Source organism: Podarcis bocagei (genome assembly GCF_964188305.1).
Source record: "Podarcis bocagei genome assembly, chromosome: 3".
NCBI classification, from domain to species: domain Eukaryota; kingdom Metazoa; phylum Chordata; class Lepidosauria; order Squamata; family Lacertidae; genus Podarcis; species Podarcis bocagei.
In genome coordinates, this window is record NC_138127.1 from 102,641,360 (window position 1) to 102,662,083 (window position 20,724).

Below are 20,724 nucleotides of genomic sequence, written 5' to 3' on the forward strand. Positions count from 1 at the left end.
GTTGTGGATACAAAAAAATTACTGTATACAATGTGCTGCTGTTTCTCAGGTTTCATCTTTCCACAGAAATCTTGCAAAAGTTGGCCTATTTCTCTTTCCTAAATTTAAGTAATATTTTGGTGTCTTCTACTGGGGCTTAAGGAAATGAAATTGGAACAGAGATGCTACTCAGAGTCTTGAGTCAAATGAACGCATTCCTGCTTCTCAAAGTCCTATAATGTTAAGGTAGTCTAGGATCAAAAGCAGTTAACTATTTCAAAATTTAGATTGCAAGAAATATTTGTTACTGTGAAAACAAAGTGAGAATTCCAGATAAATTACCATGCATAAATTCAAACAGCTTGTTAACAACAGTCTTCAGAAATTTCCAGTGGGCTCTCAGAAACCTTGGATATTGCCCTACTATATACATTATATTGGATGCAATAATAGCTTTATTATCCTTCCCTCGCTTTTGCTCGCAAAGTCCCAGAAGGTCCTACAAAAAGAAAGAAAGAAAGAATTATGGAGTTGCACTGTTAGAAGTTAAATTTGAAAGCATTTTTTCTATTCACAGTTTGCAGCATCCAGAATATTTTACAGAACCTCTACAAAGTCCTCATTTTTCTTTTCAATAAATGCCTGCATTACCGTAGAGGCTTCTCCTTTTCTCAAATAGAAGGGAAGCACACTCTGGCCCCCACTAAGGGCTACTGGGATGTGTGTGTGTTTTGATGGGGTTCTTTTGCATTATTACAATCTATTGCAAGTTGCCTTGAGGATCTTCCATCAAAAGGTGTTGTGCAAGTCTTAAAATAACTTCAGTTATTTTATTTGAACTGCCACTAGCATGTCTACATTTAAGTGTGTTGACTCCAAGACAATAATTGAGGCTGCATCAGCAACAGAAGCGGCGTGTTACCTTTATGAAATCCCGCCTTCCCTGGAGTTAACTCTGGCCACTGGTAAGATTAGCATTCCCTAGAACTTTTGTTCAGATACTGCTTTTTAAAACAGACTATGTTGCACCTCTTTCTGGAAAATCTGGTTTGCTTCCCCCCAAGAGCTACTAACATTTCTCTATCCAGCTATATGCTATACATGATGCTGACTCTGAAGAAGGTTTAGAAACTTCCAACTGCTGCAGAATTCAGCGGCCATATTTGAGCACATTACACCTATCCTGGCCCAAATGCACAGGCTGCCAATCAGTTTCCAGTCCCAATTCAAACCGCCGGTTTTGACCTATAAAGCCCGAAATGGCTCAGGACCACAGTACCTCAAGGACCACCTCTCCACATATGAACCAACCCGGACACCGAGATAATCATTTCAAGCCCTTCTCTATGTGCCTCCTCCACAAGAGGTCCAGAGGGTGGTAATATGAGAACGGGTCTTTTTTGCAGTAGCTACCCATTTGTGGAATACTTTCCACGGTGAGGCTCACATGGCACATTTGTTACATATAGTTGCCAGGCAAAAACATTCTCTTTCTCCCAGGCCTTTGGCTAATTAATTGATGACCTTTTAAACTGTGTGGGGATGGGGTGGCTGGGTCGTGTTTTTGTTTGTTCCTATATTACATATTTTTGTGTTTTCATATTGTAAACTGCCCTGTGATCCTCAGATGAAGAACAATGTAGAAACTTAATAAATACCTTTATTACTGTTACAAGAAACCTCTTCTCATCTTCTTCATGCATTGCCCCACTGATTGAGCCTATGGCCCAACATAGAGTGTTTAGATTTTTCCATGACCATTCGGTACCGTTTACTTGATTGTGAAGTTTCTCTGTCATTATTCGCTCAGTATCTGCGTAATCCAAATGGGTAAGGTAAACTAGAAAAAAAAATGGTCATATATGAAAATGAGCATTACATATTTTCAGGGTTTCAGAGTAACATCTACGCTTAAGAAATATAGTTAATATTTAAAGATAAAAGTGTTGTACTGCTTGTATATTTAATTAATCACACACAGTTCATCCAAACATCACAATACTATACATTATTCAATACTGTAAGTGGGTATAGGTTTAAAGTAAGTGTTCACATTTTTCACTATACAGTGTTCACATATTTCACTATACAGTGGTACCTCTGGTTAAGAACTTAATTTGTTTCGGGGGTCCATTCTTAACCTGAGGTACTACTTTAGCTAATGAGGCCTTCTGCTGCTGCTGTGTCGCCGCAGCGCAATTTCTGTTCTCATCCTGAAGCAAAGTTCTTAACCCGAGGTACTATTTCTGGGTTAACGGAGTCTGTAACCTGAAGCGTCTGTAACCCGAGGTACCACTGTACAGCCATGTTATTATACGTAGTAAGGGTAACTAAAAGGTGCCCTGCAGTTCCCCTAAGGTTATGGGGCTCTCTGCCAAGTAAGGCATATTAAGCATGCATTAGCTAGATTTTTGTAAAAGCAATATAGGCCCTAGTTGGTCTCCTAGGCTTCTGTAGGCATTTGTGACCTAATTTTCCAAGCACAGGATGACCACCAAGACAGAGCTAATATCATAAAGACTTTATCTAATAAGGACTTCAGGCAGTACCTGAAATTAAAATCATAGTTGACAGAAGCATGTAGAACAAATCTGCATTAAATCGTTTACAAAGAGCCACAAGACACATTTATGGCCCTGGGATGATCATGGAGTTGCAGGCAACTATTATTTAACTTACCTAGTGTTTCTCTCATGTTTTTGTACAAATTGATAGAATCTGTGTCTTTCATGAATTCTCGGACAACTTCCCCCTGGTCATTTTCTACAACAAGCACTTCCTCTGGTTTTGCCATGCGGCTAACCATCAACAACCGCACCTGTATTGGGGGGGGGGAGAGACAGAGAAACACACACAAATAAGTTTTTTTGTACAAGAATATTTCTAAATATCTTTACACTTATTTTTTTAACAAGCAACAGGTGCACTCACCATGAGGCAGGCACACATTCCAATTAATGTCATCTGACTGCAGCAAGCAGGCTTCCTACCTTGTGACTTTATAAAGGACTGATATTGTTTTTATTTTAAGTGCCATGAACCATGAAAACCCACCTAATATTTTTCACAATACTAGGGGAAACCCAGCTGGATGGGCGGGGTATAAATAATAAATTATTATTATTATTATTATTATTATTATTATTATTATTATTATTATTATTCAGAGAAATAAGCCCAAACTTTACGAGCTGAAGCAGTAAACTCCTATGAAATGATTTTGGAACTGCTTCTGAATAAATCAAGCCACCAGACACTCAGAAGAATGATTAAGCCCAACTATGACAGATTATAAGCAAGTTGGAAGATTCATATTACCTTAGACAGAACAGGAAGATAAAGTTGTCTCCGGGGAGGAACATCAAAATGCTGGGTCCCCGAAAGTAATGGCGAAGCAGATGTTGAAAATGGGCTCTCTCTATATAGTTCAGCAGCCAGGTGATTCCAGTACTCCAGACAAATCTTAAAGATTTCAGTTTCTTCAACTTCAGATACCAGCAGCATGTAATGAAGGGCCTAAAGCAAATTTATGGTGATTACTTAATTGACATATGAAAGGGCTAAGCATATATAAAAACCGGCAACTTTAAGATCTGATCGGTTTTTGGTGGAGCATCTCAAAAATGCTTTTGACTAAGTTCTCAGCCCAAAAAAACACAAGTTCACATCCTTAGAATGAATACAAAAGGGCAACTGGCATTGTGTCAGCACTAAGTACTGACAGCAGGAGAAGAGCTCTTACTATTTCACAAGGTAAACAATTACCAGACTAGAAATGCTGGAGAACTCCCTTTGAGAACTGCACAGCCCGAACACAAATACTGGGACCAGGCCAACTGTGCAGCTGACAAAGGAGCTTACATTTGAGACACAAATTTACCCTGTCTACTAATCCAAGTTAAGTCTGCCCTCATGCTTTACTCAGTTCTTGACCCAACTTACTTTTCAGTAAAGACGATGAGATACAGAGGACACCAAAACAACAACACACACAAATAAGAAGCAAGCAAACTGGGAAAACTTACTTCCATTAATGTCTCCCTTAGATTTAAACGTTTTTCTATAAGTTGACCATGCTCTTTCAGAAAGGTACAGAGAAACAAACTGAGATTCTGGATGAAATTCTGCTCATCGTCTTTTCCATTGGAGTACGCAAGTCGAATATTGGTGTTCAAAGGAAGCATCTAAGAACAATAAGAACTCAAAATTATAATCTGGCAGTCATGTAAATGCCAATGGTGTCATCAACTACACACACTTTGGCCCGCTTCACTTTGGATTGCTGCTATAAATAGCTCCACTGAGATCAATGGGGTTTCACCCCACGTGGAAGTTTCTGCACAACTTGGCATATGATCCACCGATAAGATTAATTAACTCCTTGAATGTTGCATACGGGGGGTGGGGGGGAAATACTGGGATTCCATAAGATTTACTTCCAATGAACAAGTTGTTGCCTGCACTGGAAATCTTGGTATCCAGTTGAAGAATTTGAGAGGAACCAACTGCTTCAGAGTAAGAACTGCCACCCACTCTAATATAAGTTTGGGAGGAGGAGGAGGAAAAATTACCTGTTTCAGCTGCATCATCGTCAAGGTAAAGAGTGTGACAAACTGTTCCTCATACTGACTTACACTGACACCAGCAATCTCTGTGAGGCACTTCAAGGAGACATTTCGGAACATAGGGACATTTAAAAACTGTAAAAGAAAAAATATGCATAGAAGTTAGGTACTCACTTATTAGCTACAATCAGCACCCCATTTAGTGGTTATTTAGGTAAAAGGTAAAGGTACCCTTGACCATTAGGGTCCAGTCGTGGACGACTCTGGAGTTGCGCGCTCATCTCACTCTATAGGCCGAGGGAGCCGGGGTTTGTCCGCAGACAGCTTCCAGGTCATGTGGCCAGCATGACTAAGCTGCTTCTGGCGAACCAGAGCAGCGCACGGAAACGCTGTTTACCTTCCCGCCGGAGCGGTACCTATTTACCTACTTGCACTTTGACGTGCTTTCGAACTGCTAGGTGGGCAGGAGCTGGGACCGAACAACGGGAGCTCACCCCGTTGCGGGGATTCAAACCGCCGACCTTCTGATTGGCAAGTCCTAGGCTCTGTAGTTTAGACCACGGTGCCACCACGTGGTTATTTAGTTTAGAGGAAATACTCACTTTGTATATTAGCGTGCTGATCAGCTTGGTCTCAAAAATATAGCCCAGTGGAATCCAGTTGAGGAATCGAAGCAAAGTTTCCAAAGTCGCATGAACAAGGGGAGCATTTTGAGAGTTTTCCTGTTAACAAAGCTACATATAAGCAAATCTGTCTTTATAATAATGTGACAATTTTACAAAGATTATATTGCAATAAAGCTTACCATCACAAATTGACACAGCTGAAATATCTGTGAGAACTCATTGCACATACTAGAAGAAATAGAGGGGGAAAATCAGCAACTAACAACAACAACAACAATTTTATTATTTGTACTCTGCCAATCTGAATGGGTTGCCCCAGCCACTCTGGGTGGTTTCCAACAAATAAAAAAACATTAGACTAAAATGCAACATTAAAAGTTGCAATATAAAATGCCTCTACCATGTTTAATACGTCATACTACTGCAAAGACTTTTGTTACTACTTTAGAGGTTTTGCAGGATAGCCCAAGCAAACACCAGCAGATTATAAAGTACCAATTCAAGCAAAGGCAAGAACCTGCAGATATGTGCAGTAAGCCTGGAACTTACATGCATTTAACTTGTGCATATTCAGCTTGCACGCCTGGCAAATAGTTAAATATCCAGGGGAAAACAGACTTTGGCAATCCCACCCACCACTGAACCCAATGTGTTTTTGGACTATATACAATTTTGGCTTTAGGCACGATCCCCGGAACGTAACCCCCATGTAAGTTGTGGGCTTACTGTATTGCTTCTGAAGTCTATCTTTTAAGAGCACAAGTTGCAAAATTGTTTTATTTCTACATCACAAACTTAGAGACATATAAGCTCTGTTTAGAGTTTAGGGAAAGAGGCAGTTGCAATATATTGCCTCCAAATATCTGCAAGGAAAGCTGGTGGATAAAACAGATGAGCAACAGCACACTTAGGTACAGTATATGGGGGGGGGGGGACACTACTTGCCTGTCCTTTAAGTGTTTGGCTTTTACTTGAGTTATTTGTCCACTGGAAAAGTCAAACACCTCTTCACTAAGCAGTTTTAAGATCACCATGTTGTTCTGACAAAGGCTCTCACTTGTCCTGCTGGCCCCAACTATGTCACTGATGAATGTTGGCCAATGTTTTGGCCATTCTTGTTTTAGTATCTGCAAAGCATGAGAACCCCATGTGGTATAAGATTAGTTTTCTTCTGATAAAACCTTCATAACTAGTATTTTTAGGTCAGAGACGAAACTTACCTGAACAAGAATCATGTTTAGCTTCCCTATGTATACTTTCTCTTTCTAGAGGAAGCAAAGAAAAAAGAGTTAGGGCCTGGTTTCACTTCATCAGAAAGAAGCCCACTTTCCAGTCCCCTAGAGAAATCTCACTTACTTCAACACATGATGGATCGGATGAAGTCTTGATAATTAAGCCAACAACGTATTTTTTGATACCTACAAAATATTTTTTTAAAGTTTGTAAACTATCAAACAACAAATCACTGATAAAACAGGATATATCAAGGAATTATTAAAAGCCCCAAGTATACAGTGTCCCTGAGTAAAGCTGCCTGAATACATTTAAGCCAGGAATAGGCAAACTCGGCCCTGCAGATGGTTTTGGGACTACATCCCTAGCTAACAGGACAAGTGGTCAGGGAAGATGGGATTTGTAGTCCCAAAACACCTGGAGGGCCAAGTTTGCCTATGCCTGCATTAAGCAGTAATCGGCTAAGAGAACAGATTATCCTATGGACTGATAATTGATTAGAGAAAACAGGAATAGGAATAACTAAACAATCATCCCACTTTAGAGCACGAAGGAATGAAGCCCCTCAAACATCTGCATTAGGATTGATGCCTTTTCTTAAGTTCCTAAATTTTGTGGACTTAAGGGTTAAGCGAAGTAGCCAGGATGGTGAATTGCTTCAATTTTTTTATGACGATGATGAAACCCAATAGGACTCTTAAAAGCCATATCCAAATTGAGAGAATGACAAATGCAGTTTAGTGTAAAGAGATACACATTGGCGCAAATATCCTAAATGTACACATACTGAAGGGGCCCAAACTCACAGCGACTAACGAAGAATGCTCTTGAGGTCATGGCGGATGGCCCAATGAAATGTTGACCCAGTGTGCAGCAGCTGTGAAAAAGGTGAATTCTGTGCTAGGGACCATTAGGGAAAGGGATTGGGGTGGGGAGAAGGTGCCAATATTATACACCAGGACAGAAGTCAGCAACCCACAAGGGTCGCTTAACCGGCCCATGAGCCACCCCAAACCGAGCCGCTCTCTCGGCAAGTCCCTGCGTGCTGCGCTAAACTGGTGTAGCACAGCATGGGGACTCTTTTCTGCGGCTCCGGAAACAGTGTCTGCACATACCCAGACGCCGAAAATCGCATGGGCGCATGCCTGCAGCGCCGAAAATTGCTTCTGCGCAGATGTGATTTTCGGCATCTGGGCATGCGCAGACGCGATTTCCGGTGCTGTGGACATGTGCAGATGAGATTTCCTGCATAGTGCTGTGCCGATCCGGCCCACGGAGGATCTCCACGGAAGTGATCTGGCCCATGCCCGGTAAGCCTTGCTGACCCCTGCACTAGGAATACTGCCCTGCTTCTCTCATGCAATCCTAAGCCATGGTTTATTAAACAGTGGTTATTAAACCACCACTTAGCTTTATGTGTGAACCCTGCCCTTGGGCTTAACTATAGTTAATGGCGAACAAGCCACAACTTGAACTGTGGCTTGTTGTTGGCTTACAAACAGATGTAAAGTTCACTGGGTAAACTATGGTCAAACTGCTCTCATAAAATCAATTTCAGTTCCAGTGAAAACACTTTAGACTAGTAAATTCTTTATTTGTCAAGTTAATTTTGGAATGGGTATCTCAAGCATGTCATCCTGCCCCGATAGAGAAAATCAACCCATGAGCTGAGAGCAAGGAGGATTTTTTTTGCAATAGACAATTTTCATACTGGCTGGTCAGATTTTATTTCATATATTATGACGAAAGAACATGGCTATTAGCTGCCTGTAGTACATGGAAACCTGAGGAGAAGCCCCCCCCCCCGATATACAGGTTGAACGTCTTCTGATATACCTTGCATTCAGGGAGTGAGAGAAAGGGGTGATGGGGAAACTATTCAGTTTATTAGTTTGACACCAATTTAACCATCATGGTTTCCCATAAAGAATTATGGGATTGCAGTTTAGCAAGGCTTTTAGATTTATTTTAAAAACTGTACCCAAGGATGGCTCCGTGGAGCCTTCCGAACGGGCAGCAATGCAATATATTATACCACGAAAAGCAACAGATCAATACACACAACACTTGACATTTCATGCAGTCAAGACAGCCTTGAGGATCTCCCTTTCAGCAGGTTTCCCTGACCTTCAGAAGAGGCGGGGATGGGGATCACCTTCTGCCATAACCCTACTATGTGCTTCTTTTCGCTGAATCTTACACAAGTTATTTAAAATTTGCAAAGAATGAAGAAAAAAAGCCAAGAGTTGTTAGAAAGGGAAAGCTGTATACAAAGCTTTCTCCAGTCCTTCGCTGTTCCAACTACCAACTACTGCTTCTGATTCTTGGCATTACAAGCAAGTCTAAATAAGCCCATCCTTTCCTCACAGGGTGGGGCTTACTCAAAAGACTGTCACTATGGAGCAAAACCTTCCTCAATTTGCAGAAATTCACACTTAAAATAACTAATAGTATTTATTTTCAGAGTGACAGCTGTCATGGCTTCTTTCTTCCAGCATACAATCCAAAATATTTTGCTCTTCTTTTGCACTCACTTGTATCCACTGCTGCCATTTCGCTCATGCAATAAATGTCTGCTAGTGCAACAAAATCCCCCCCCCTACAATTCTCTCCAGGCCTTTATGCACTCTCAAAATATGCTTCAGAGGGCTGGGGGACCTTGGATACTACCCATATTCACTGTGAAGGCTAGCGCAATGCAGTTAGCTCTTTTATCATGCCCTCTGTAATGGGAACATGTTTCACAGCCCCCACTTTCCTTTTGAATTTCTCTGTTCTGCATTTTTCAAACCTAACCTGAAAAGGTTATTTGATGAGGATAGTTTATTTTGATTTAAAATCAAAGGTAATACATACTGTTGTTGCCCGATTTAAAATTAACAATCTATCTTGGCATTAAGTAAAGGACTACAAGCAAAATACAACAAATACCACACTTGAACTAATCTTACTTCACTATAAACTCTGCGGTATCAAACCAGTAATTCATCTACTGTCTCCTTTTGATGTTGGTAAGAGGAAAACATGGAGTGGACAAAGACCTGCAATTGGTTTTGATTGGTGGGCAGGGGGACAAGCATTCCAATGCAGAAACAAATAAGTGGTAAGAGACTTGCACTGACACCATGCACCCAGTGTATGAAATACCCTCAGGCGCCAGGTGCATTTTGCAACTTGGCATGGCTTAATTGCAACCAAGAGTTGTATGGTTGAGTAATATGGCGACTAGTGATGTGAGGTGAGAATATTCTCCACAAACTGTTAATTCTGATGTAATAACCAGTTTTACAACCCACATTTAAAAAATCTAGTAAATAGTAAGACAAGCTGTGATATTGCCAGGGTAACTAATGAATAATGATTTTTTTATCCTGTTCCATTGCTGGGCATTATGTCATTCACCATTGGCAGTTCTGAAATGTGAGCTACAGAATTTTTTTTGTTTTTAAAAAGCTATTCATTTAAATTTGATAAACATTTGAATTCATATGTATTTCAACTATATGTAAAAGCCTTTTTTCTATTTTGGTGTGACCTTATTCTTAGTAATTCTATACCCTTGGCCATACAGTGCGATTTTTATTATTTATTTTTTTACAGAAAGTAGCTTTAATGCTTTATACACTTAAAGTACCTAGGCATATAGAATTATGTGTAACAGCATAATTCACTTTGCTGCAAATATCCTTGATCCCAAGTATAATGGCGTTCATTTATAAAGAGATGAACAAATTCAAGATACCAAGTTCAGTGATCTCAAAATATCAGCAAGTGCACCAAATGATGCACAAGATATTTTGGCAGAGCTGGCAACATATTGTGCTAAGGAAGTTTTTTTAGCAAGTCATATGTATTGAAATCGCTTGAAAAAGTGGATGCAGTGGATTGGTGGAAGGGAAAATGCTTTGGTTCAAAGCTTAGCAGAATGGATGCGGACATTTTAAATATGCCACCAACGACAGCTGCAACAAAACTTCTGTACTTATGAACTTATTCATTCAGCAAAAGACAGAGCAGGAAAGCTTACATATGTAGCTCATAACTTAAAACTCCTAGAAGAGAAGAAAGCACAGCTTCTAACCTAGGTTTAAGGCAAATTTTGGCAAACAGCTGATATATCTGAATTTCTAACACTGCTTGCACCATATGCAATGGCAACTGTTAACTGCCACAGCATGTCTGCATTTAAGCATATATCCATAACCATGAGAACCAGAAACTAGGTATTTAAAGAATAAAAGCATGTTTGCAGGATCCTGTGCCATTTTTTAGATTCTGCCACATTTCACATAAACATCAGCATGACTGCACACTTGTCAAACTACCATTCATGTTTATAGGGAGGCTGCAGTAATAAAGAACTAGAGATTTCAGGTATGAAAGCTGGACTTCAGCTGCCATTAGAATAGTTATAAGAAGCATAGTTGCTGCCTCGCAATTAGGTATGTTGCTGCTTGAGCAACGCAGGGGGATAAGCTCCTTTGCAAGCTATGTAACAAAAGGCCATTAGAATGTATTGTGCTAAGGACGACCAATGTGCTTATGGCACTGGATTCAAAATAAATGTTGTGCATTCATAAACAGTTTTCATAAAACAAGGGTTTGTGTGCTGTGTACTACAAACCTGAATTACAGTCATACCTCGGGTTACAGACGCTTCAGGTTGCGTGTTTTTAGGTTACGGATGCGCCGAAACCCGGAAGTATTGGAATGGGTTACTTCCGGGTTTTGGCGCTCGCACATGTGCAGAACCGCTAAACTGCGCATGCGCAGAAGTGCCAAATTGCAACGCGCGCGTGCGCAGCGCTACAGGTTGCGAATGTGCCCCCTGCAGATCACGTTCGCAACCCGAGCGTCCAGTGTATATAACCTATGGAGATGTTAACACCCAACCTGCACATTGCTGTTAATTAAAAGGCTCCTGTGAAACCTAAGTACCCACATAGATGGTTCCCTGCTGTGTCCAAATGATTCACGTTCTAGCCATGTCTCCAATCATCCTCCACTGGGGGTGGGTAATTCTGTCTGCATCTCTAGATCATATATGAATGTGACTGAATGATTCAATCACTCCAGATGCAGACAAAAATTTTGAAAACCCTGTCCTTAAGGGGTGGCATGCGCAGAACACGAATTCATACAGAAAAGCAGCGTGGAGGATTTTATTTCCTCTTGAAGATTGTCCAAGTAAACTTCTGAGTGCAAGAATGGAGCTTGTCTCCAATTGTAATTCAAAAAAAAGAAATGTGCTGCAGCACACTCCACTGGTCTGCCTTGCCTGCGTGAAACTATGTTCAGCCACTACCCTACCCCCATTTCTTTATTGTAGCCAATTCTGTCCTGGTTCTTTGATCCAGTGGTGGCTTCAGTCAATATAAGGGTAAAGGGAAGACAATTTCCATCAGTTCTCCCTTTGCACTGTAGCCCCTCTAATCTGCTCCAGAGCCCAGAGCTGAGAGACCCTCAGGAACAGTGTGGAGGGTGGCAGAGGGTGAATTGGTGGACATTGTCCTCGTGGAAACCTCTGCTGGATCAAAAGAGCCTTCTGTGAACAATTACCACCACTGGATATGCTATTAATCTTTATCAATTTAACAACATCAGATTGCTGTCATATCCATCTCTTCCCTTTTGTCATCATGCCTCCCTGGTGTCTTCAGGGCACACTTTTCAGTGAAATGAAGTACCGTAACCTCAGAATGATGGATTATGTGCCTAGTATAAGGTAACTTGCAACTTATGCACATTTAACTTGTGCAACTTCATATTTCCACAACTGACGGCTGGTTGGTTGAAATCACACAAATTAAATGTATGGGAGGCGGAGAGCTTAAAAGCTCTTTTGCATAGGGTTTCCCAGCACGGAAGGAGATTTTACACTCTTAAAACTTGCTCACCAGGCTTTGGGAGGCTTCTTGCAAGATCTCGGACAGCCCTGCAAGATTTTGTGACACTCCCAGGGCCCGGTAAGCAAGTCTGAGAGCTTAAAAGCTCTCTGCTGTATGTGTGTACTGTTTACACACTGTGCCAGTTCCGGGATGTCAGAATACTTGCAAGTGGGTGCTTACAAGGGGTGGCTTGAGTATACATGTTTTTATGCATATGTGCCATCTCCAGAACATAACCCCTGCATAAAATGTGAGTGACCTGTACCAAATTTGGCAGTTGTGTAGTACAAATGTAGAGCCTCCAATACATACATATCTGATGATTCTGACCAATGATCTTACCAATTGCAATAAAATCTTGAAGTAGCACTTTCTGACATTATGGCACTTCTGGGAAGAGATGGGCAGTAGTAATGGGGAAAAATCCAGGTCTTATCAGGAATTTAATGCTCTCATAATTATTAAAATTTTATTTATTTATTATTACATTTATATCCTGTCCTTTCACTCAAAGCAGACCGAGGCAGCAACTGGATGAAGGCATCCAGCCCATTAAAATAATTTTGCTTAAGATCTGCCTAGCCCATATATGATTCCATTTGATCTAAAGGGGTGGTCATGGGGGGAATCTACTTTTACACCAACAGTGTTGAGGTAATGCAAGTGTTAACAGCAGATTATAGTAAGCCTGGAACAGTGAGTGCTTTTTCAGGAAGAACTTTCCTAGATAGCATGACAGAAATATGGAGGGTACATACATAAGGAGATAGTCTAGGAAGTGATTCTAGCAGATTTTAATAATTTCTGAACTGGTGGTCACTGCAAAAACAACAAGGGGCAAGAGTATTGGGGCACCTACAAGACATATATAAGCTCAGATGGTCTATATCAGGGGCCAGCAAACTTTTTCAGCAGGGGGCCGGTCCACTGTCCCTCAGACTTTGAGGGGGGCCAGACTATTTTTTTTGGGGGGGGGGAATGAACGAATTCCTATGCACACTAGGAATAATGCGGTAGGGGAAGGGCAGGCATAATAAAATAAAATAAAATAGTGTGCATTAAAGTGGGGTGGGGAAGGCTCAACAGACAAGCTCACACACCACCACGCTGCTCATCCTCCCGCCACCCCCCAAACCACACACAGAGAGACCCACAATCGCCCCACAGAGAAAATGTTGGCAAGTTGGATGAATGTTGAATGTTGGATGAGAACGGCTGAGGCGAAGGAGGGATGGCGGCTCCGGAGAAGTGGCATCAGTGGGGGGAGCTGGAAGAAGGGGTGAGGGGGGCGAGTAGTCTTCCTGCCCACCCACCCCAGCAGCTTTCTCGGTTTGCCGCCTGCCTCATTTGCCGAAGGGCTGGCAGTGGTGGTGTGAAACGGGCTTCCTCCTCGCCAAGAGAAAGAGCTGTCACTGCCACCGCTTCTTGTCAAGCGGGTAAGCAGAGTGAGCTTGTCTGCTCCGCTCTCTGGTCCACAGGAGCACCAGGGCAGCGGCAGCGATGGGAGGAAGATTATTATTACTACTACTACTATTTTCCCAATGGCCTGACTTGGAGGGAGAATAAGAGGCGAAAGGCTGGTGGGAAAGAAGAGAGAAAGAGAGAGAAGAGGATTTTTCCCCTTCCACCATCTAACTCTGCACGCTCAGCTTCCGGGGGCATAATACAATACTAATAATATTAATGATATCGGGGTAAGTAAGCAAGCAAAGGTGGCCCGGCCCTCTACCCGAAACAAAGAGTGGTGGGGCGTGTGGAGGCGGTGAGTGGTGCCACCCAGACCTACACCTTTTCTTCTTGTTGGAGCTGCCCGTCATGGCGCAGGGCTGCATGGTGGCAGCAGCGTTATTGTCATAGGAAGCCAGCTTGACTGCCCAGATGGAGTTTCCGCTGAAGTAAACCAGGCACGGCGTTTGATGCCAGAGCAGCTCGGCCTCTTCCTCCCATCGCCATCGCCGGCAGTCTCGGCTTTGCGGCGGGTTCTTAAATGGCCAGGCAGGCTGGATCTAGGACCCAGCCGGGCCTGATCAGGCCCAGAGACTGTAGTTTGCCGACCCCTAGTCTATATAGCCTACTTCATGATATCCAGTAGACTCTAGCCACAAAAGCTTTTTAGCAGATTTTATGACATTCTGTATTCTTGGACATTGCCAAGGTACAGTGGCGAATTTAGGGCTGTGCAAGCACTGGGTGTTGAGCCAGGGGGCACATTCTCAAAGCAGGGAAGGTAAGTGAGGCATCAGACTTTGGGAAGGAGGTATGAGTCTCTGGTTGGTTGAGTTCACAATTCTGCTTTATTTTTAAAGAAGCTTTTTAGTTATTAAGTTACATATTTTGTGTTTTCATTTTGTATTTTTATGTTGTAAACTACCCAGTGATCTTCGGATGAAGGGTGGCATATATGTTTAATAAATAACAGTAATAATAACCGAGTTGGAAACACCTGTCTAGAAGTCAAGAGTGCATAGTAAGACTAAGCATGTGCTTAGTTTCTAGGCCCCATTGTTTGCTTGCGGGCCTAAGACTCAACTCTCATGTTCATCAATTCCTGATCTTTCACAATCCAGCCTTATTTATTTTTACATTTATATCCCATCTCCTCCCCCAAACAACTTTGGGAGGTATAGAGGTTCTCCCCCTCTCCACAGTATTTTCACAACAATCCTGTGAAGCAGGTTAGACTGTGTTGGGGGCTGGCCCAAGGCCTGACTTGGGAATTTAGACCCTAAAACTCTTAATGACAGTACACTGAACTCTTAGAAGTACCTCTCCATTTGCATACAATCGGCATGTGTGCAAGCGCTGACACATGCTCTGTTTTCACCACCACAAGGGGATGGGGGCTTACACACGTCCTGCAGAAACGTGTGGTGCATCAGAATGTAACCCCCGCATAAATGGGGAGTTGTCTGTACACCCTTCCCCAATGCAAATTACAATTTTCTTTAAAGCATAACATAAAATCAGAAAAACACAAATACCATACATTAATCAAAAGAACAAATGCAATAAAACAGCACCAAATCTATCAGTACCAATACATCAGTTGAATGAGTGGTATAGTAAATAGTAAAATTCTTGGTACTGGATTCAGAAACTAGCCTAAAAATGGACTTGCTAGGTAGGTTTTGGCAAGTAATTTTTAAAGACACAATTCTTACTCATGAATTTGGAGTATTAGTGATCTCTTTTATTGAGACTTTTCTATTATGTATAGTGCTTTCTGTATGCAAAAGCTGTGGGCATAATCCAGTTGGTACGTTAGCACTAAAGAAAAGGCTGGGGATCAAGTGAATGTGTTTGCTAATGGAAGAAGCTGCAAGGCAAATATCTGCAAAGTACCCCTTCCTTCTGCAGTGTCAACATCCCCCCCAAATATCAGCTCCAGAGCATAGGGGAGTCTTCCGTAACAGGCTGGAAGATGGTTTAACCAACCAAGCTCCATCCATCAGCCAAAGCAGCAGCTGCAGGGGGACTACTTCCATTTAATTCCTATCTCAGCTCAAGAAGAAACAAAAGAGATACTGTGATGTAATATTCATCCAATACTGAAAGACATTTAAAACATATATGTCATTTACTGGTTTTAAAACCAGGTTAAAAAGCCACACCAAAATTTCAAGTAATGCACTCCAATTTGCAGCAACCACCTTTTTGAGCCCTATTCTACACATTGACTCTACTCTGGTCTGCTTAATGTACAGCTGAAGCTCAGCTATTATGAATCATGACATCACATAAATCGATGCTCACCCTGACAGCTCATACACCAGCTTTCCAGAGTATCACATACTTTGATGTTGCCACTTCTGCCAGTCCCAGCTTCAATTAAAGCAAGCATCCAGACCAAGTGCCAAAAGTTGACAGTGTGCAAGATTGCTAACTATGCTTAGCACTAGACAAGCAGTTCTTGGAATGGAACTGCAATCAGTTCCATTTAGCGCCACCTCTCATTCCTACAACCTGCAAATACAGACCCTCTAGAATCATTCCAGCAAATACAAACTCCATCAGCACTCTTACAAGAGTGCACCCTCCCCATCCTTCACAAGGCAATTTAATTCTCCAATAGTTCCATTCTTCCTTGTATCTGAAGGAGGAATTACTAGCCCAACAAAATGTGTTCCATCTGGAAGCAGCTATGCATGGCTCAGACGTGGCCCTTAGCTTGGATCTCTGTGTTGTCAAAACATGTAACTCCTTTTTATCAAGGTTTTTATACATCAGTATATTTGTCAAGCATTGGAAATTCCCTTGCCAGTATGAAACAGCTGTCTAAACGTACTCTGCTTTTGTGAAAACAATGCTGTTTGCTCAAAACAGCAGTGCCAGGATTGGGGAGAAATCAACCAGCTATGCATTATAATTCACTGGCCAAACACAGCTGTTTTAAGTGTGGATAAGGAGCTTGTTTGCCAGTGAAATAAGCATCTAAAAAATGGAGGGGGAGGGGGAAAGTGAGAGGAGGGTAGTTATATTGCATGAGGACAATCATTTGAAGTTTAATCAGTGGCCAAGCTTGGAAACCAGAACATGTTAAAATTTGTGTCTCCATTCATCCCAAAGTATTTTAAAAAAATCTACATGACTTCATTATCACACAATGACACAAGGTCCAATACCTGATCTATCAGGCACTACCCCAGTGCAATGTCCAAAAACATACCATACGAGCATCAGTGAGTCTAAACTGGACAAAGAAGTCACTCATATCTACCTTCACACTGGGTTCTTGGAAGAATCTTCCATCTTGTTTTTATCACGTTTTCCAAGATCTGCAGGCCATAATACTGAAAATTGGAGAAGTGAAACATGTGAGTATGTTGGATGATTTAACAATAGCTTTCAGGATTCTCATTCAAGCTGACATCATTCACACTTAACATCTAAGATTAATTCTGTTAAAAACAAGTCTATTCACCCATTTATTGAGCTTTTCCCATGCATTTTCCTTATTATACCCTCTTATATTCTAAAGTCCTGCTGCTTTTGATCATGGTTACATTAGAAAGGGAAACAAAAAAAATGTTTTGCAAAGCCAAATGACTTATGTGTAAGGGGAAAAATGGCAGCCACATAAAAATGAATAGCCTAAATGACTGCTCACAAGTTCAAGCACACAACCAAGTTTAGCAACTTGGATGAGCATGGGCTTCCTGGCACTTGAGCTGTTAAGACCAGGGCTTAACATAGTATATCTACTAACACTTTCTGAAGGATGTATTTTCTGCACTTCACTGGTGTGTACTTAAGGAACAGCAAGACAGCTCATAGGTTGTTGTTGTTTTTTTTAAAAAAGATACAGTAGTCTCTCCCCTGTAGCAGCTATATCTACTGTTTAACTTTTGTGCTCAGTCAAAAGTTCACCATTTCTAGATACACTTCTAAAGTTGTTTTACCACCCAGATAAGCCTCCCAAAGGCATGGTTCAAATGGATACATTTATAGGAAATGAGAAAAGCTCTTCAGCCCATTTTATTCCATTTATCTCAACGTAAATATGTCCAATAGACCTCTATGATAAGTTGTATCAGACTAAGGTCATCATTAAAAGCAACAACAGAGAAGAGGAGGAAAAGGGGTCAAAGAGATGCCGCTTTCCCTTTAATCAGAAACCAACACTGAGGAGACAGGAGGCAATACCTGAAAGGCAAATCTATGTTTTAATGTTGATGGCTGGTGAAGATTTGGCTGAGAATAAAAGTTCTTCAAGTCTGTTAGTGTCTATACAAAGTAGGGTAATTAGAATTTCAGCCAAAGGGATCATGTAAGCCTCATTTTAAATAAGTAGCACAATGTAGACTGTCCCAAACTACATTGTACTCTCCAGTTGGTTGATGGTTGTTTACATTTTAACTTCCCACTCTCTTCTAAGGTATTAGTAGTTCATATATTTTAGAACTCCACATCTTCATAAAAGGAGTAAATTTAGTTATGTATCTGTGATATTTCTAGCCTAGTTAATGATCTTCCATTGTAGAAGCCAGTGAAACATTTCAATCTGAAGATGCAAGTCAAGGAAGTTATATGCAAAAGGTGGGAAAGAACATCTGCAGCTGAATATTAGCTTGTTGTTTCTTCAGCAGGTCGCACTGCTGAAGTACAGAGCTAAGTTTGTAAAACTGAATTGCAGGTTGCCTCCTCAGCAGTAGGAACTGGTGCCAGAGAAGCAGCAAGCAAAGCTTTGGCAATGCTTGAGGTTCTCTTCTCCCCCCCACCCACCGATGCACATAACTTCTTTGTATTGTGGCCTAAATCTCAAGTGAACAAACATTTCTACTGAACAGTGATGGCATTCATGAAGCAGCTCTGAATAGGTTCCCAAGCTGTTCATCAGCAGTCACTGCAGTGTATGCACCACATCTGCGCAATGGGGTGACTCCCTATGGGCAGGATTTCACCTGTAATAACTCCCTTTAAAGTTGCTCAGTGATACACAACCTGTGCAAATATCCCCCTTGCCTAATGCGCATCCCAATTCTCTCTGGGACTAATCTTGCTCAAAGTATCTATCTTTAACATATAGAGGATGCCCATCAGTGAAGCAAATGATCCTGAAATCCCTAAACCTGCCAACAAATGAGTTTCTAAATGCCACCAAGTAGGTATGTCAAATGGAAGGCCAGAAAGGGTGTTACTATAGTTCAGAACTACCACATTCCCACCCTGCGGCAAGCCCTAGAGACAATGAATGGCAGGTATACATTCCTCCATTCTGCCTGGTTTAGAAGGCTATTTGGTAGAAGAGATGAGATGACATAAGATTATGAGCATGTGAAATTTTGGCTAGTCTGTCAACACATTCACCAACAGTTTCAACTGTAATTTTCCCTGTCTCATCTTCACGATGAAGCATCTTCTGATTCTATTCCCACTTTACTAACAAAGCAATGAGATTTAAGAATAATCACAATGAATATACAACGTATTTTACCAAATCAAACCTAAACCAGCCCAACCCAGTATGGTCTAGTGGCTGGCAATGGCTCTCACAGGACCCAAGCAAAGGGTCTTTCCAGGATCCTGTTAGCTGGAGATACCAGAGACTGACCTAGAACCTTATTCATGCAACGCCCATACACTTAATTCCTCCCCTAGCAAACTACTGGTAACCACACAAACACACTAAGAACTAATTTACAGGCTACATGTAAAAAGTGATAGATGCAGTGACTCTTGCATCTTTTTTTCTATGCTTCCATGTAACATGAGACATCTCTCTTCCATGAGTAGCATGCATGCACATGCACCAACACATGTGTGCATATAACATGCAATGCAGACCTAGTATAGTAGGGAGGGAAAATAATCAAGTTGCATTATGACCAGTTTGTTTTCTGTTCTTATTGTTATGACAGCAGCCAACATATATTACAGCTATTTCTCTCTCCAAAATTAATAGATGTTACATTCCTGTAGCAAATATCTTGCAAAAAGAAGTTGTCAGGACTAACTACAAAAATATGCGTACAAAACAATCCAAGGTTTTATATAGTTTTTCCCCTCCCATTTTTGTTATATTTTAAGCCTCAAAATTTTATTTATGTAGGCAAAAGATGGGACAGAAATTACAGATTAAGGAAAATATTTTAATACAATGATCCCTGTGGCAGAAATTTTTAATGGGACACTTATTCTATGTACAAAACCCATACCCACCCCACCACCCAAGAAACCAAAACAAGGAAAAAAAGCAATTGATGAACAGAATTCAGTTAAAGGGAATCAAAAGGGTAGACCTTGTGGAGGCCTGCCGTCAAAGCCTAGCTGTGTCAGTTGCACAGGAAGACACCCCTTTTCTTCCTATTACAAGCAATCAACATAATGGAACATTATGATTAATATCAGGTAGTGTTAACAGCTTTAAGAAAAAAAATGACTGCATAAAAGCCAAATGTCATAGTGCATAAATTTAGCACCAAATCATTTGCAATTTATGTAAATTGAAGAATTCTTTACCTGTTGCTTTCTTTCTGTTCCTCTAATCATCTCATTTTTCACAAGACAAATTTGAGTTTTAAAAAATACTGTTGATAAAATCAACTTTAACATTAGTAATGTCTGTGAGTATAAAAAGCAAAGTTTACCAGGCAAGCAAACAGGCAAACATGGTTACTTAAATTTAGTACTTTGAGGAAGTTCTTAACTTTGCCCTAAAATTTACAAAGCCTTTTTCTTCCCAAAAAAGTTAAGACTTTCCTAAGTGCCATCCGAATTCTGAAGGAACTAATCAGCATGGCTGTTTTCTATCTCAACATAAGTTATGGCAAATTTTGTGTGTTCAATGAATGTGGCCATGCACAAGTTTCTCCAACTATATGACAACCACTTTCACATGTTTGGCAACTCATATTTAAACCTTTAAAGTTTCTTAAGCAAAAACAATTGCAGTAGGCTGAAGAATGTCTACTTTAGCCAGACTATCCTGATGGT

At 41.1% G+C, this 20,724-nt stretch overlaps 1 protein-coding gene across 4 annotated transcripts in view; it reads right to left on the reverse strand.

Annotated features, from left to right (window-relative positions):
- The window catches only part of XPO1 (exportin 1), a 36,142-nt gene that overhangs the window by 7,702 nt on the left and 7,716 nt on the right, over positions 1–20,724 (reverse strand). For 3 of the 4 annotated variants that reach the window (XM_081188439.1, XM_081188440.1, XM_081188441.1), the window contains exons 4-15: positions 17,009–17,081; positions 6,527–6,588; positions 6,391–6,435; positions 6,116–6,297; positions 5,350–5,398; positions 5,147–5,266; positions 4,551–4,679; positions 4,005–4,163; positions 3,298–3,495; positions 2,659–2,797; positions 1,638–1,819; positions 322–478 (exon numbers count right to left, since the gene is read on the reverse strand). In XM_081188439.1, coding sequence (XP_081044565.1) covers positions 322–478; positions 1,638–1,819; positions 2,659–2,797; positions 3,298–3,495; positions 4,005–4,163; positions 4,551–4,679; positions 5,147–5,266; positions 5,350–5,398; positions 6,116–6,297; positions 6,391–6,435; positions 6,527–6,588; positions 17,009–17,081 — 1,495 coding nt within the window. Of the gene's footprint in view, positions 1–321; positions 479–1,637; positions 1,820–2,658; positions 2,798–3,297; positions 3,496–4,004; positions 4,164–4,550; positions 4,680–5,146; positions 5,267–5,349; positions 5,399–6,115; positions 6,298–6,390; positions 6,436–6,526; positions 6,589–17,008; positions 17,082–20,030; positions 20,095–20,724 lie in introns of all 4 variants that reach the window. The other variant, XM_081188442.1, reaches the window with a different exon arrangement.